The sequence below is a fragment of the Pundamilia nyererei genome, unplaced genomic scaffold (genome assembly GCF_000239375.1).
Source record: "Pundamilia nyererei isolate P.nyererei 1_Seehausen unplaced genomic scaffold, PunNye1.0 scaffold00085, whole genome shotgun sequence".
In the NCBI taxonomy this organism is placed as follows: domain Eukaryota; kingdom Metazoa; phylum Chordata; class Actinopteri; order Cichliformes; family Cichlidae; genus Pundamilia; species Pundamilia nyererei.
The window spans coordinates 6,698-23,451 of record NW_005187486.1 but is presented as its reverse complement, the minus strand read 5'-3'; the positions used below and the strand labels follow the sequence as shown (position 1 = coordinate 23,451).

General features: G+C 37.4%; 1 protein-coding gene across 1 annotated transcript in view; it reads right to left on the bottom strand.

Annotated features, from left to right (window-relative positions):
- Positions 1-16,371, bottom strand: part of LOC102207528 (myc box-dependent-interacting protein 1-like) — a 24,612-nt gene extending 8,241 nt beyond the window's left edge. Inside the window, exons 1-7 of the mRNA XM_013912268.1 lie at positions 15,808-16,371; positions 5,137-5,217; positions 4,593-4,647; positions 3,890-3,984; positions 2,455-2,550; positions 1,224-1,331; positions 606-755 (exon numbers count right to left, since the gene is read on the bottom strand). Coding sequence (XP_013767722.1) covers positions 606-755; positions 1,224-1,331; positions 2,455-2,550; positions 3,890-3,984; positions 4,593-4,647; positions 5,137-5,217; positions 15,808-15,888 — 666 coding nt within the window. The 5' untranslated portion in view covers positions 15,889-16,371. The remainder of the gene's footprint in view (positions 1-605; positions 756-1,223; positions 1,332-2,454; positions 2,551-3,889; positions 3,985-4,592; positions 4,648-5,136; positions 5,218-15,807) is intronic.
- Between the last annotated feature and the right edge of the window lie 383 nt (positions 16,372-16,754).

The following is a 16,754-nucleotide window of genomic DNA, read 5'->3' as shown; positions in this document are numbered from 1 at the left end:
TCTCAGTCGCTAGTCTCAGGTCATACTGCATAAAACACCAAATTAATTGTAAATTATGGTCACTATTAGAGTCAGAAAGAAGAGACGCCCAGGATATGCCTGTTGGCTAAAGAATTGCTATTTGAACTGACAAGAGCACACCAATGCACTGTGTGCCCATCTAAATCAAGCTGTATATAAATGTTGGCCAATCAGAAGCATAAAAACAATAACACAACACACAGACTGATGTATAAAAAGAAGATAAACACATACACTTTTGAAAAAATCCTTGTTTTACACAATGATGATGCAGGTTAAAACATTTAAAGAAGTGGCATTTCTCAAAAGACCTATGTGGATAGGACCTGAGGTCTCAATCTTTTACGCCATCTACAATACTGTGCTAAGAGGACGAGAAATGCAGCAACAGTAACAAGTTCTGCGACTTTGTTTACTTTTCTCAGAGGCCTCTGCTTTTCTTGTACTCCGGCAGTATCCGACAGATCTGGCAGCATCGATCTGATGCTGGGAGAATCCCAGCTGACTCACTGGCTGACGACTTGTCTGTCACAAGTTGCTGTGAAATAACTCCACGCTTCACAATGCTGATCATGTCAAAGGACCTGGGTTACAGTTTTCAAGGTGAGGAGGGGGTTGTCAGTGATGAACCAGAGTTTCACCTGGTTGTAGGAGAGGTTAGTCTGAGCCACCTGGTGAGCTGATATCAAACCCTGAGCCCAGCTGGGAGCCGCCATCTCCAACAGGGCTGCTGGCTAACCACACACACCATGCAAGAGAGAGAGACAGAGAGAGAGAGAGGGAGGGAGGAGAAGAAAGCAAACCAGAATTCAAGACAAATGCAAACATGTTAATTAGGATTTAGTTAGCGAGAGGTTCCACGAGTTTAACAAACGCTATTTAGTTAAACAGTCATTTTGATCCTTTGACTCGAGGTGGTGTAAAGACCAGTGTTTTTTTAACCCTCTGTGAAGGCTGTGCTCCTGCAGTATGTAGAGGAACTTTTGCTGATTAGCACATCAGTAAAATATGATTAGGTCAAATGAAATTTTATGTTTTGTTTTACCAGCTGAAATACATATTTCTTTTTTGCCTTCACACATTGATGATGCCATTACATATAACATAGAAAAGTCAGTCCACCTTCAGCCAAAGACTCTGAACTGTTCCATTAAACATGCTCAAACACACACAAACGTGCACACACTCTCAGTGACGGTTACCTTGGCGATCTTGGCCTCATCCTTCTTTTTGCCTTTCTGCAAGGAGGTGAAGTGATGGCGGGCGCTGTCAAAGTCCACCAACTTCCTGTCGCGCTTTGCTATACGAGCCTGCAGGAGAACACAGCTTTAAATATGTTTAAAGGGTGTAATGTCATACAATACTGTGCAAAAGTATCAACTCAGCCCTTATTTTATTTATATTTTGTGAGGAAATAGAGACATGTTTATTGAAACATGCAAACATACATGTAAATACAGCATATAGGGCAAAAACAGAGTTTGTGCAATTCTATGTCAACATTTGTTCTGTTCTCTGTCAGCATGATCCCACACTGCTTCAATAATGTTGAGGTCCGTGCTCTGTCGAGGCCAATCCATGACTGATAGTGCGCCACTGTGTGTTTTTATTTCCAGATATGATTTTACTACTACTATATCACTATCATGCTGAAAACTGAAGCTGTTGCCAATCAAATGCTTTCAGATGGTTTTGCATGGTGGATTAAAATCTGATGGTACATTTCTGAGTTCTTAATTCATCAATTTTAACAAGATCTCCAACACCACTGACTGAAATGCAGCTCAAACCATGACAGAGCCTCCACCGTGTTTTACAGATGGCTGTAGACACGCACTGTTGTACCTCTCTGCTGATCTTCTCCAAACATACTGACAATGCTTTGGATTAATCACTCCTTCAGATCGGTTTCCACTGATTTTCAATCCAGTCCAGCTCTTGTGTAATTTTCATACCTCAGCCTTTTCTCCCTGTTTGCCTTCATTAAAAATGGCTTCTTGACAGCCAGCCTTCCACTGAGACCATTTCTGATGAGGCTTCAGTGAACAGTGAACTTACGGACAGGACAGAGACAGTTTTTAGATCTGAGACTTGTTCTTTTGTCCTCGACTTGTCCAGTTTCCTCAATTTTAAGGACACACTGCACACCATGCAACATCAAGTAGTGTTTACATGTGTAAGAGATGTCTTTAATATAGGAGCAAATTATCAGTTTTTTAAAGTTTCAAGAAAAGCGGATTTTCAAATTAAATCCCAGTGCGTCTACACACTCAACAGATTTTTATTATCCACTTGCAAGTTTAGTGGGTGTTTGATTACATCTTTCAAACCCTGCGTTTTATTCAAACACAGTATGACAAACACCTTTTATTTAGAAAAGCCAACATGAGCAGTTGTTTTTGTCCTGTGGTTAATTTTCAGAAACATGCTCACCTTGATGTCAGGAAACTGAGAGAGGTACATGTCCATGTCCTGCAGAGATTTGTCCGTGATGCTCTGGTGGTAATCCAACCACATTGTGTCTGTATCCTGAAACACATAACACAATTACATAAACATCTACCTTTCCTTTTCTTTTCTTTTTTACTCACTCTTACATCCTCCACGGCACTTATTATTCTATTTTTTCTGACATTTTAATTTGTAGATGATTCAGGGGGACCTACTTATTTTCTTTTATAGTGGTATAATAGTAACTGTAACTGTGGTCTTTTCTAATCGGAAGTACTGCCGCTCCAAAGGTTGGCACTTAATTTGGTGTCCCCTGTGTCTATTTATTGCATGAAAAGACCATTTTTTAACCTGTAAACAAGTGTAAAATTGATCTGATTTCCAGAGGTTAACAACTTGTGAACTGCTCATTTACTTTGAAAGGCTCACCTGGACCCATGAGCTTCCAGCTTTCTCGGCTTGTAAAACTAAAGTAAACTGGAAATCCATATCAACTCCCAGCTTTTCCTGAATGTTTCCTGTACTTCCTTGAAATCCTGTTCATTGAACAGCTACAGTTTAGAGTGCTGCTCACAGTTTTTACACAGTGTTTAGTTGTTGTTGTTTTGCCTGTTAAAGTGGTTATTGGCCGTTGTTTTTCAGTCGTTCTGATGATTTGCATACTTTTAAATATCCGCTACCGACCAGAATAAAGTGATCCTAAATGCTTTTAAGACAGCTATTCTAGGTTGTTTCTGGATATGTCGCTACAGTAAAGTCTGTTAAAGAGTCTACACTAAAACCAAACTAAAAGCCCCTACTTCACAATGATCACCAGAATTAGTTTTAAGCTTTTACTTTCCATCGGTCATATGTTTAAAAATTCAAGAATGCTCACCAGTCTGAGCTTTTTGGTAGAAGTAAAGACATTTTCTCTCTGTTTTGATTCTTAAAACAATCTGTCCTGATGAGATCTGTGGGACACACTCAAAGTTTTCTATATTTTACCTCCAGGTTAATGTCCATCTCCTTCTCTATCAACTCCTTCAGGGTGGAAGGAGAGAGCCATGCAGTTAAGAAAAAGAAATTAAGTATGTTAGCGGGAAGAAAAAGAAGAAAAAGCCATCGAAGAAAGAGTCACACAAGAGAAATACAGTAATGTATGGAGGACCACAGCCACCTTTTAAAAATTATTGAACACATAAATAAGTAAATAAATAGATAAACAGAAACACGTGTTTTATATTTCTTTTTCATATTTGGTGGAATAGCATCTTTATTGTTTATTTGTGTTATTTTGGTGGTTATGGCCCTCCATAGACTGAAGTTTTTATGATATTTTTGTTATAATCAAACAGCTATATCATTTAGCTAATGAACGGATGCTGTTACAGAGAAGAGAGCAGTTCGGGTGAGATGTTTTTATTTCCTGTCTTACCTCAGCCAGCGCGTCCATCTCCTCTTTGCCAAACCAGTCCGGTTCGTACATGTCCGCCAGACAGTCCTGCAACCGCCGCGACGCGTCATGCATGGCTGAAACACAAACAGAAAAAACACACATAATTACACACAAGATGACCAGAGAAAAATAATTTACGCTCTTGATTGTAATTTTACATTTTGTTTCGTTTCTCATAGTATTGCTTGTCTCTTGTTGTTTTGCAGTGTTCTCGTGTTGAGTCTGTTTTTTGTGTCTTTATTATCACTTTGATCCATATTTTTTGGTCACTTAACATCTCTTTGTAGTAGAAACATGCACAACTAGTCCACTAGTCAATTAAATACCGTCTCCTTGTGGCTGAGTTCTGTTGTTCCTACACACTTCCGGTTTGCAGTAACCGCACTCACAGTTGATTGTGGAGTATCTACAAACTGAGTTGTTGTAATGGTGACATGCTGTTGCAGCCAGGCTCAAATTCAGTGAGCTCTTTAGAACGACCCATTCTTTCACAAATGTTTGTAAAGACAGACTATATGAAAGCTTCAAGAAACCATAATAAATGTGTCTGTGTGCAGCATGTTTTGGTTACAATTGACTTAAAAAGTGATATGAACCGACTGGAGAGTTCAGCATCAAACAAACTAGCTGCTTCGCTATGATACATGTTAAAGCACAGCTTGTAGCCTTTTTGCCAACTTACTTTTCACTGCTGCCAGGTACGCTTTCAGGTCCTTCTGCAGTTTGGTGCCTTCTCCCTGAAACAGGAAGCACAGTGAGCAACAACAACAATGTTTAAAACAAAAATTGAATGTAAATAAAAATGAAAACTACAATTAGTAAAAGCAATTATAAAATTCAAGCAAAAAAAAAACAAACAAACAAAACCCACTGAAACAGAAAGTACAATGCGTTCCTTTAATGTTACTTTATTGTGAAGGGTAAATCACACAGGAAGTCACTGTTGAGGTGCTAGGGATGCTAAAAAGCATATGACCTTTGGTTTAACTTTAGTTTAATATGTTATGTTTCTTCTATGCTGCCTAGCACTAATGTTAACTGGAACATTACAAGAGTTGCAACAACTATTATTAATCTAATTAAAATACTACTAAGCAGATTTATTTATGCTAATTAGAGGATAAACTAAAATAAAGCACTATGATAAAATATGTTATGACATTAACAAGTGCAGTTTATGGGCATCAGCAGCATCAGAGGTGCGGAAGTTAAAAATGTCTCCAAACCATCTGCTTGTTGAAGTTGGCCACCATCTCCTCAAAGACAACATCTCGGGTCTCATCTGCTTTGCCAAGCTTCTGCAAGACCTGCAGAGAACACAAGAGGACACGGTGATTGATCTAGTCACACATTTTATTTCTGTGGCTATTTTAGATCTATAAGTGGAGGTATGTAGCGGTCTATTTTCAGGCCACTGTCATAGCCAGTTGACGTCTGTGGTTAACACCAGCTGTGTGTGTCAGCTTCAGCGAGGACATGTGAGTTAAAACTTGTTTTTAAATTTCAGCTTGAACTCAGAATTAGGATTAGGGTATTTAGTCCTGGAAGGACTAAAACAGGTTTACACAGCAAATCCATGGAGCCCAAGGACTTAAGGGGACCTGTGTGCCAGTGAATCACTTGAAATTTCAAGTTGGAAAGCAGTTTACTAAATAGTAGGTTCAACATACCATATACCCATAAATTCATTCAGTTGCAGCCTTTGTGGTGTTTAATGGTAAAGAATACAACAGTTTTCAAATATAAGCTCAATGTGCAAATTTGACAGAAAGTCCACAAGTACAAATGAATGATTTTACCTTTGTTACTGATGCTCATCAGGGAAACACAAAGACATTAGATGCTATTGAAAAAAAAAAAAACTTTAGACCCTCACAGTTAATTGTAAAGAGATCCAAAATATTCTCCAGGTAATATTACACCTGGGACTTGATTGCACAGTACGCAGTGATGTCATGCTCATTACAACCCGCTCCAAGAAGATTAGGTATGGACACCATTAGTTACCATGGCAATGTACCCAGGTAAGAATTGGGTAGTACAGGATTCCCTAATGCACCCTCTGGAAGTTACACACCAAAAAAAAACCCAAAATACACATAAACACGTATAAAATGAGCACAAAACAACCTGGAAGAGATGCAAATGCATCACAGTATGATACAAAAACATGCAAAACTATACATTTAACATAAATAGAAAGAGGCAAAAACACCCACAAACAAACATGAAGAAAAGTTAAGCCAAATAGTTCCTGTTTAGATGAAATGCAAAATAACCCAAAAAAGGAGATATGAATTTTTTTCATGGACACAAAACATGACCACATTTGAAACTGAAAAAAACAAACAGAAAATAACCAAGAAAACTAAAGTACAAACTAAATAACTGTAAAGAAAAAAGTGTTTAGTAACCAGAATAAAAATGAAAAATGACCAAAAAGGACAGAGAAAATTTTAAAGACAGGTGCAAAAGCAGAAGCAGAGACACAAAGGGACCACATGTAAGAATTACGGACATTACTGTTTGGTCGATTATTTATTTGTTGTAACTTTGCTTCATGGCCTGTTTAGATGGTGCCACATTTGTAAGGAAGATGCATTTGAGGGTTGACCAGTAGACTTCTGTATGTGTGTTTGTGCTCATGAAAAACCTGCCAAATGTTTGCTGCCAAAGCCAAACAGCATGCCAGAATACAAAAAACACCCAAAGCAAGACAAGAGGTGCAAAAATGAAGCAAAAGATAATAACCAGAAAGAAAAGAAAAATGTCCAGAAAAATTCACAAAGGATGCAAAACAACAAAAAGAGATGGACATCAAAATACTAAACAAGCGCAAAGTGAAGAAAACTTTTTACAAAACAACTAAAAATATGAAAAAATAGACACAGATTCAAAAACTACAGCAAACAGAAACTAAATGACAGGAAAGAGACACATAATAACCCAAGAGAGATTCAAGCTGAGCACAGACAGAGAAATAAATGGACTAAAAATAAACTGCAAATGACACAAACCAGTGAAAAAAAACAAAAAAAACAACTAAATGTAAATGCAAAGCAGTGAAAAATAACCCAGACAAAAGAACACAGATGGAAGCAAACTGATGGCAACAAAACAGTGAGAACAGATTCATGTTCCAGTCCTTCTATAAGTCATGAACCAGCTGTATCACAATACATCTGAGTGCTGTGTGTGCGACATCTTTAGAAGAGAATTCACTTCATCTATGGCATCTTTTAAAATTAGGGCAGAGTCAGCAGGTGTGAGGTCAAAGGTCAAAGCCTCTGTGTCCTGTGACCCGACAGTTTTTTGAAATGACAGTGTTTTTCAATTTTCTTTCTATATGATGTTTGCTACTTTTTAGTTATGTATTGTTTTATGTTTCATATAAATATATTTTTAGTTTTATTTTCTAATGATTTTAATAAAATTAAAATGTTTTTTTTAATTAATTTTAATATTAATAATAATTGAATTTCTGGATTTTTGTATGTTTTGGGTTGTTTGATCTTTTCTAAACAGTTTCTACTATTGTTCAGTTATATTTTCTAGATAGTTTTTAAATGTTTCCCTTACTTTCTGAATTTGTTTCTACAAGTGCTTTCATTTTATAATTTCTTATTTTGTTCAAAAGGTAATTTAAACAATTTATTTACTGAATTTCTTAGTAATGATAAGTATGAGTGACATCTTTTGGCTTCAGTTTTTTTCTTCTGTTGTTAGTTGAAGGTCAGCAGCTAATCTGATCAGATGACTGACTGCAAGCACATGGACGAGCATCCACAACACCTACACCTCTGCCACCTGCCGCCCTAATCCTCTGACGGATACACAAACCAACATCAACACTCAGAGGGGACTTCCCCACTAGTCTGTTTATAACTCTCCAAGAATATAATCATCACACATCAGGAAAAACTTGTTCTTCATCTAAAACATGCACGCTGAAGAAAAGCGTAAAAGTCATGGTCCATTCAGGTCAGTAGAGAAAAAAATCATGAATCAAACCCGAGTTTTGCTCTGTAATGGTTCGTGACTGTGCTGGTTTATCTATCTTTGCGAGGACCTGTGCAAATCTCCAACTATATCAGGACACTTTGGTCAGTCCTCATAGTGGGACAAACCTCCAAAGACCTGTTTCAGGACACAGTCTTAGGTTTCGGCTCATAATCACGGCAGCATAACGTCCTCGCAAAGACAGATGTACAAATGTGTGTCATTACTGTCCACTGCATATTGGTGTTGAGTTTCAACCTCCCCAAAATACACCCAGAGCACACACAGAGGGAGTTTGAGGGGTATTAAGAGTGACGAGGAGGAGGTCCAGGGGCAGCTAAATATAGATTCACCCTCACATGAGCCCCACCCATAGCAGCAAGGCATGCTGGGAGTCCTGGGAGGGAGGACAAGTGTTCAAGCCAAGCAGGGCAACTTTGAGGTTTGGTAAGTTTGGAATCAAATTACTAATTTTAGAGAGCTAAAATTAGTGGACTTATTATTAGGCATTAATTTGTAAGATAAAAAATAACTAAACAAAATTAGTTTATCTATATAAATTACTTTAACATTTAAATACTTCATTTAAAAATCTCACATTCTGGTTTTATTTTTGTTTTTTGTAACATTTTAGCAAAAGAAAAACACATTTTAAAACATTTAGTGTCTCTAAATCTTTAGTATATTTTGAATTTCGTCTTTTAATTACTGTGATTTATTTATTGTTGATACCATTTTCATTATTCTTTAAAATTCAATAGAAGGAAGGAAACTATAAATAAATATGAAAACACTCTTAAAATAATTTTTGTATTATTTCTCCATTATTTCTTATAACAGCTCTAAATTTCATATTTTAAAAATATGAAAATAAAAATCAGAGTATGTTTGTCTTTCTTCAGTCCGATGTAAACATTTTAAATTTACTCTTTAGACTGGAGGGTGAACTGATTAGAATTTCATGGCCAAAAGCCAAAGATGAAGACGACCATGATGAAGGCCAAAAGGTAAGGGCTGATTTGCTGATAAGAAGCACAAATGTAGAAAAGAATGAAAAATTATATTTTAGATCCTAAAGTTCTGGACATGACTACTTGATGGAGGTGCACATGAAGCAATTATTCTAGTTCTTCTTGTTATTATTATTATGAATAACCACATTATTAGGTTATCATTAGGTAACAGTTCTATTAACATTGCATTTTTTAAGCAGTTTCATGGAAATTAAAATGCTTTTCCTCATCCTTATTGCCAATTGTGTAATCACAGTATTTTGCTGTATCTTTTCCTTTTGACTAAATTGGTTGTCAGTCTGCTTCCTAACTCCAAATGCAATTTAGAGTCAAATCCTTTGCTTTTTCGAGTCCAGAGCCTCAAAACCTGAAAACAGCATTTTCAATCATAGCCCAGATCCTGCAATAAGGCTTTTGAAACCTGAGCCTCAAGCATTCACAAGAAAATGGTGACTGAGGTCTTTAAAGTAACCACGTACAAGCACAGTTCAGAAAACCAACAAACTTTCAAATCACAGAGTGAGTAGCTGATGTTTTAAATTTAATAAATGCTAGAATAACTGTGATGAATAAAAGTGATGAATAAATCTTTTCTTGGGCTTAAATAGAGTTGGTATGGTACCACTATGGAAAAAAACTGAACCAATGATCAGTATTTAGCCTGTTTTTTTAAACTAAAGTAGCGCTGAACTTTGTAGTTCAGGCAGTTTGACAAAATTACTTAAAGGTGGGAATAACTATCCATGTAGAGCAGTTTAGGAAGAAATTTGGGATAAAGTTTTCATTCAGTGAGGAGAAGGGAGCTCAGGTGGGGCGTCGACAAAACATTAGGGCACTGGTTGGTGTCACAGGTTGCGTCCTCTTTGACTCCAAGTGCCACAACAGGTCTCCAGCTGTTTTCTAAAGAGCACCACCTCCACTGCCACTACGCTCACCCAGATTCATCTGTGGAGAATTTTCCCAGCATGCTATGCATCACAGCTGACTGGATGATATTATATCACTATGACAGTCATGGCGGCACCCAGGAAAGTCTCCGGATTGTTGGGCCAGCTGATCCGAATCAAATTATTACTGTGCACCCGGCCGGTACCCGAGTCGAACCCAAAGTGCAGCAGTAGAGTGTGTGTGTGTGTGTCTTTAAATTTGAGCTTTTAAGCAGTATTTTCTCAGAATTTTCAGTTAGTCCCTCAAAAGTTTGAGATAAAAGTGCAAAATCTTGATTCATCAATGGCAAAAAGTGCCTGTGTTTTGCTTTTTTAGCTTTAAATCTTCCATACCTTTGTCTGCAGCAGAAAGGACAACTTAAGGGGTCATTTCTGTAAAGCTCTGCACCATTTTCACATGGTTAATGGCTTGATTAACTGTAGTAAGCTTTAATCGTATCTAGCATGCTCATAATGCTAATGCAACAGGTGGTATTCTGTCGGTGTATACATTTGAGGTTTATGTATTTTTATAGTACATCAAAAAAAACATTTTTTAAACATAAACATTTAAGTAAAATGCATTTGAAATATATTAAATCAAGGTTTTATTTATTTGTTTTAAATAATGAATAATTAGAGAGAATATGCTTGTTATAAACTGAATATATACCAAATTCCATTAAGTTGTACATATGTAACAATATTAGATGTAAAATTTACACGTACAAAGTAACCGATTTGGACATTCATATTTTTTGAGTGTATAAGAATCACTCAGTTTTACAAGCGTCTCTTCTTCCTTTGCTTCAGGTAAAGTTTCAACCTGCAGGATTTTGGTCTGCATATTTAAAAACAGTCTGATCTCTCTGCTGTGGATGGGAGGACAGACACTGGAGTTTAACAACGTAAAGCGAGCGTGGAGGGCAGCGTGCCAGCAGACAGACAGCTGAAGCCAGCCCATCCCTCCTCCCCACCTCCCCTCCGCCTCGGCTGCCAGCCTTCAGCGGGAAGATGATACTCTGACCTTCCTCTTTACTCACCGCACCACAGCTCAAAGACTGAAAGCTCAGGGACAGAAAAAGCTGCGGTCTTTCTGATTTCTTCTGCTGCATGAATGCCAAGATGAATTTCCAGAAAACAAACTACGTATTTCCTGTGTTTTAAAATGCAATCCACTATGTTTTCTTCTTGGACACTGAAATCAGCCAAAGACTTTTTGGTAACTGTGTACCAGAAATATTATTAAGAAAGTTGATTGGACTTTCATATGTGCTGGTATTTTAGTTTTTTAGAAAATAAAATCATAAAAAATAGTTATTAAACCATTTTAAACAATTTAACAAATACTCTTGATTTGATTAATTTGACTTTGAGGTATAATTCATTGTCTGCTTGCTTCATTTATTGGTGTTTGAGCTGAATGTTGGATCTGGATATAATAAAATTTCAGTCGCTGATCAGGTGTATTCACAGACTACAGCTTTAGAAATTAAAGCCACTTTATCAATCAAATCAAGTTTGCTGCAGCTGGATAAAAAACCCCTGTGCTGATATTTTAACTTGATTACTCTTTGCCTGATTGAGGACTTTAACACAAGTGAAGCCTGATAGGGGAAAGCTCTCTTGAACATGCCGGACTTTATCTCTCTCTCTCATTTTAAAAAGTACCCTCCACCTAAATAAGCTCTCCCATTCAGACACGGGGAACATAGGACATGGATGCCATTTCATTCAGCAGCGAGCGACAGTGGCAGCGGCTGCTATTTAAAGTCCATTCAAGAGAAATGATCAATCAGGCTCTGGTGGCTCAAACAGCAGAAGGGCAGCAGCACCATTTAAATTATGCATCCATATAGCCAGTGTTGCTATGAAAAAGTACGAAAAACATATTTGCTCCATTTTTAATATAATGACATGTAATTTCATTTTAAACTTTCTTGTTATATGAGACAAACTTTTTCCCAACATAAGAAGTTATTTTGTTATTCTATTCGTGTTCCCCTGTGGAGGACTCCTACTGACTCCAGCTGCTTGATGTTGGCGTCTACTAGACAAAATAACAACAGATTTAATTACACATTTATGTTCCCCTCAGGTTAAACTGGTTTATGTTTTGGATCCCATGATCTTCAGGTGCACTTTATGCACACTCTAGCAAAGCTAAACACATTTCCTTGAGCCTCAAATAGTCATATTTCATCCAAATTTTCAGCTGCTCCTTTATTTCCCGAGGAGTCAGGACAGCTAATCTTGGGTGGCATCCCAAAGCAGAACAGAACATGCGAGCTATAGGTCCGTGTCATTAAACCACTGCAGAAGAAGAAAGATCAGGACCTATTCTGATCATTTCCAGCTCTTTATCCTTTTTACCTGGGCTTTGCATGAGTCCCGGTTTGAAATAATCCTTATTCATCTTATTCCATACTCCCTCAGTGCATCCTCTGTCTGAAACAAGTCATTTGAGCTCCTCCCTCTTTAAGAAAGTTTTCTTACTCCTCACAAACAGAAGGTTCAAACAGCAAGTGGGTGGGGCTTTTGTGGTTTAGATGACCATGGTATGTGCTCTCTGTTACATCACACGGATCCATAAGCAGAAAATAACTGTGTGAAATGTAGAAATTAGGGTAGTCTGTCATCTGAGCTTTTGGTTTTCAGAGCTACTTATGCATAGACTGATCTCATTATCTGAAACTTTGAGCATGATTAATATAAACATCCACCACTGCAACAGGAGAACATGACAGAACATAAACAAATGAAGATTAGGCTCTTTCCAGATCTGAGTTTTATTTGTATGCCAATTTACCCACTTTCACTCAGCGCAATATTTACTTATGAAACATTATAAGCTTTTTTTTCTATACTTCCACAACTTTTAAAATCTTTACCTGATGAAAACAATTTATTGCAGTTCTTGCTACCAAGTGTGGTGCGACAAGTTATCAGGTATTGGGGACAATTACTTTTGCACACTGGGGCAGGTAGGTTTGGAAAATATTTTTCCCTTATGAAGTCAACATTTAAAAACTGCATTTTGTAATTGCTCTGGTTATCTTTGTCTGATATTAAAATGTTTTGGATGATCTGAAACATTAAAGTGTCACAAATATGCAAACAAAAATGCAGAAAACTGAAAGCTACGGTCTTTCTGGAGAACTCCTGTTGCTTTTCCAGGACTATACATTATATTTTTCTCACCACTGGCACGTAACACTCAGCAGAAGATTAAGCAAAGTCAAACCTGACAATAAAAATGTGTGATCTGTGTTGCTCAACTGAATAAATTGTTGTTGGCCTGTGTCCTTATTCTTTATGCTAAGCTAACACAGTTCCCTACTACCAACACTGAACAACTTCTTCACCCAATTTCTGGTCCTGATTTTCAAGAACAATTTGTTGTGTTTATATTTTGAGGAAATTTTAACTTTTAGGACTCAAAAACTAAAATGGCTTCAAAAGGTTTGTGGTGGCTAGATTTAAAAGTGACCGTGGCTGCACGCTTGTGTCATTTTGGGGAGGCAATCTTGAAGACTCAGCAGCTGAGATTTGCAGTATATGTGAAATCTCTACGACTGACTGACTGACAGCACTCCTGGTGTGGCCCTGAGGTGATTAGAGGTTAAGACCTCAGCAGGCTTAAGTAAGAAGAGTGATTAGTGCAGACAATAATAACTCAGAGCTGAACACAGACTGTTGATCAGGTTTCATTTGGTCACTTTTACAACTATTTTCTCTCCTCTTTTCTTTCTGTTTTTAATGAAAGACTTTAAAGCCTTTTAAAGTGGCACCTAGATTGCTCCCCAAAAACCAATTACAAGCACGGTGACAAAAAATTATCACAATGAAATACTGTTAACCTCCTTAAAAGACAGATTTGACATATTTTAGAAATACTTTACTACAACTTTCTTTATTTAAAATATTTTAATATTATTAAATGTTAGGCAACTGTCACATTCCATAAATTCCGAGCTGAGGGGTTTATATGTGACAAACCCCTCAATCTATTTTAAGGAATTTTAAAGGATTTTAATCATAAAGGGGCATTTCTAAATGTAAAATTGACCTTTAACTTGTTTAAAACCTAATGAAAACACGCTTATATAAAACAATCTATTAGTTCCCCCAAAATAAGGAATTCATCCCAATGGCTCAGATTTTACCCCATAAAACACTTTCAATTGTGCCTTAAGTATATTTAAAGCACTTTTGTGATTAAAATCCTTTAAAATTAAAATGCTTTAAAATGTTACAGTCTGCATGTATAAATAATTTCTTTGATTTAAAATACTTCATACTTCAACTTTCTTCTGTGCCTTAAACCCCTTTATCTAAAATACTTAAATATGAAGCAGTCTATTGGATCCATATTGTTTTTATCTCAAAATGCTATATTGTCTTTAATTAAGTAACTGGTGGCTTCCAAACTATTGACAGTTTACCCCTTAAGCCCATTTAAACTATAGTTTAAACCATTGAAAGTACTTTTGAGATATTGCAGTTTGATAATTGTTATTTAAATACCACAACCACCTCATTTTTACCTTAATTTCAAATGTCTTTAAGACTATCACTGAACTGTATTCTAACTGTGCCATAAATCGACCCATGACTGATAAATAAGGGATTAACTTGCTAATATTTGGCAAACCCCTCAATCTACTGTGAGGAATTTAAATGGGTTTTAACCACGAGAATCACCTCTGGGGTTTATTTTAAACTCTTTTTAAATTCTACAGTACAGTGGATCCAATTTGATACGTTACAGACTCTTAACTCTGCTGTTTGTCATTAATAAACAGTTGAGTGATAAATATAGTAAGTAAATGATTAGCCGATTGACATTTATTGTAATGGGTGTTAACCACAAAGGGCACCCTTGTATATGATCTTGGACCCTTTTTAAACCCATTCATTGGCTACACTGGACTTTCACATTAGTTAAAGATATTAGAGCACTACAAATCACAGATGGCTTCCATGATATATGAAATTTTTACCCCTTAAAACCACCTTAAACTCTACATAGCTTGCCAGTGTTTGATAATAACACCAGCATTCAAACTTCTCATCCATATATGGTAATTCTGGCCTCCTAAAAACACCATGGAAACAGCTTAAATGCTAACTTTCATGGTTCAAAAGGCTCCAAACAATTGGGTGATGTCAAAGTGGTTGCATCCATCTTTTATCTACAGTTTATAGTTTCCACCTAATTAAGAGTTAAAAGCCTTTTAAGAGATCTTTCATGCTACTGGAGATTTTACCTCATATACTGTAAAAACTATTTAAAGTGCTTTTTTTGTAATTCAGGAAACAGGGCAAAAGTAAAGATTCAACCTGGAGGAGCAAAGGAACAAAGAGCAGTCTGGTTCCACCTGGAAATACATTTTGTTCCATTGAGTGGTAAAATAATGTTACTGTGCCACATTCAAGCCTAGAAACTTATTGTTTTGCTTTTATAATCCGGAAAAGAGCATTTAAAATGATGCACCAAAACAAAAAAGGGGGATTTGGACCATTTGTCCTTCTGTAACTTGTGGCTAAGTTGCCCTGACATGACAACAAAAGTTTGAGGGGGAGCAATCAAATTTCAAATCATACTTCAGGGGGAGGGCCATCCCAGGCCCTACTTTTAACTCAAGGTTTTCATTTATTAATACTGTGGAATTTAAGATGCTATTAAAAAGGTTTTAAATCTCTGAATATTTTATGAAATACAGTTACATGCGGTTTGGATGTTTGGTGAATATATTACGACGCTGCAGTCGATTTAATGGGACAGGCTGATCCAAACTGAAACTTTCCTTAGAGAAAACCTTTTTTGTAGTCCGTTAACTCTCCCTCGTTTGAAGGTACAAAGTTATGGGATCCAGTTTCACGCCAGGACACTGTGTCCCGCTGCCATGCGAGCCTCCTGTGCTGATCGGCTGAATGAAAAGTTGACCATTCTTACCTTCTCCTGCGCTCTGGTAAGCCTCTTCTGGACGTTGATGGCCAGTTTCCCGGCGGTGACCCCTTTCCCTATCTCGGCCATGTCGCGCGTGGCGTGGAGGACTCCCCTTTGGTGTCAGGACCAGCGAAGAAGGAGTGCGGCTTAAGTTGTGCCTCTTCTGGATGCCGACGGTGCGTAAAACCCCTTCGGAGGGACACTTGGCTCGCTGTGCGTAACTCTAATCCTGCTGACAGCTTCTTAAAGGTGCAATGCGTAATTTAATCCTATTTGCGTTTAGTAAAACCAAAACAGAAAAACTGAACAGAGTTTGGTGAACAAGGAGGAACAGATTCAGAAATCGTCCTGCTCTCGATTCTAACTGGTAATTGACAGACACACTTGGGCTCGATATGGAGAGATATTAAGTTTCCCCTCAGTCATCCTCTTAAAGGCGCAGCAGGCTGATATTATTAGCCGACAACTGTTGCATACGCGCAACAGTTGTGTTGCCGTCTTTACGCACAGCCCTATTTATGCGCACGGAGCGGGTTTTATGTCAGATGCGAGCGCTAAATCAACCCCGATGCCCCCTCGGAAGGCCGCACATTCATCAGCGGCAGAAATACACCGACAGACACGAGAGCTGACAAAGCTCACCTGCTTCTTTTGTGAGCAGCCAGCAGGTGTCAGTAAAGGCACGTCCAGGTAAAACCTCCGCACCTGAAGACAGGTGTCTTGAGGATGTGTTGTGCATCTAATTTAGTCTCTCGGAGTGTTTTTTGTTCTCTTTTTTTCTGGGTAATTGTAAGTTTTGGCAGTGTTATTATAATGAACTTAAATAAAAATATGAGTTTATGACATCTTTTCAAGGTTCAAGGTTCTTTATTTGTCACATGCATAGTTATACAAGTATAACACACAGTGAAATGTAGCCTGACACGCTCCTCGACATCTGCAAAAATTGGGGG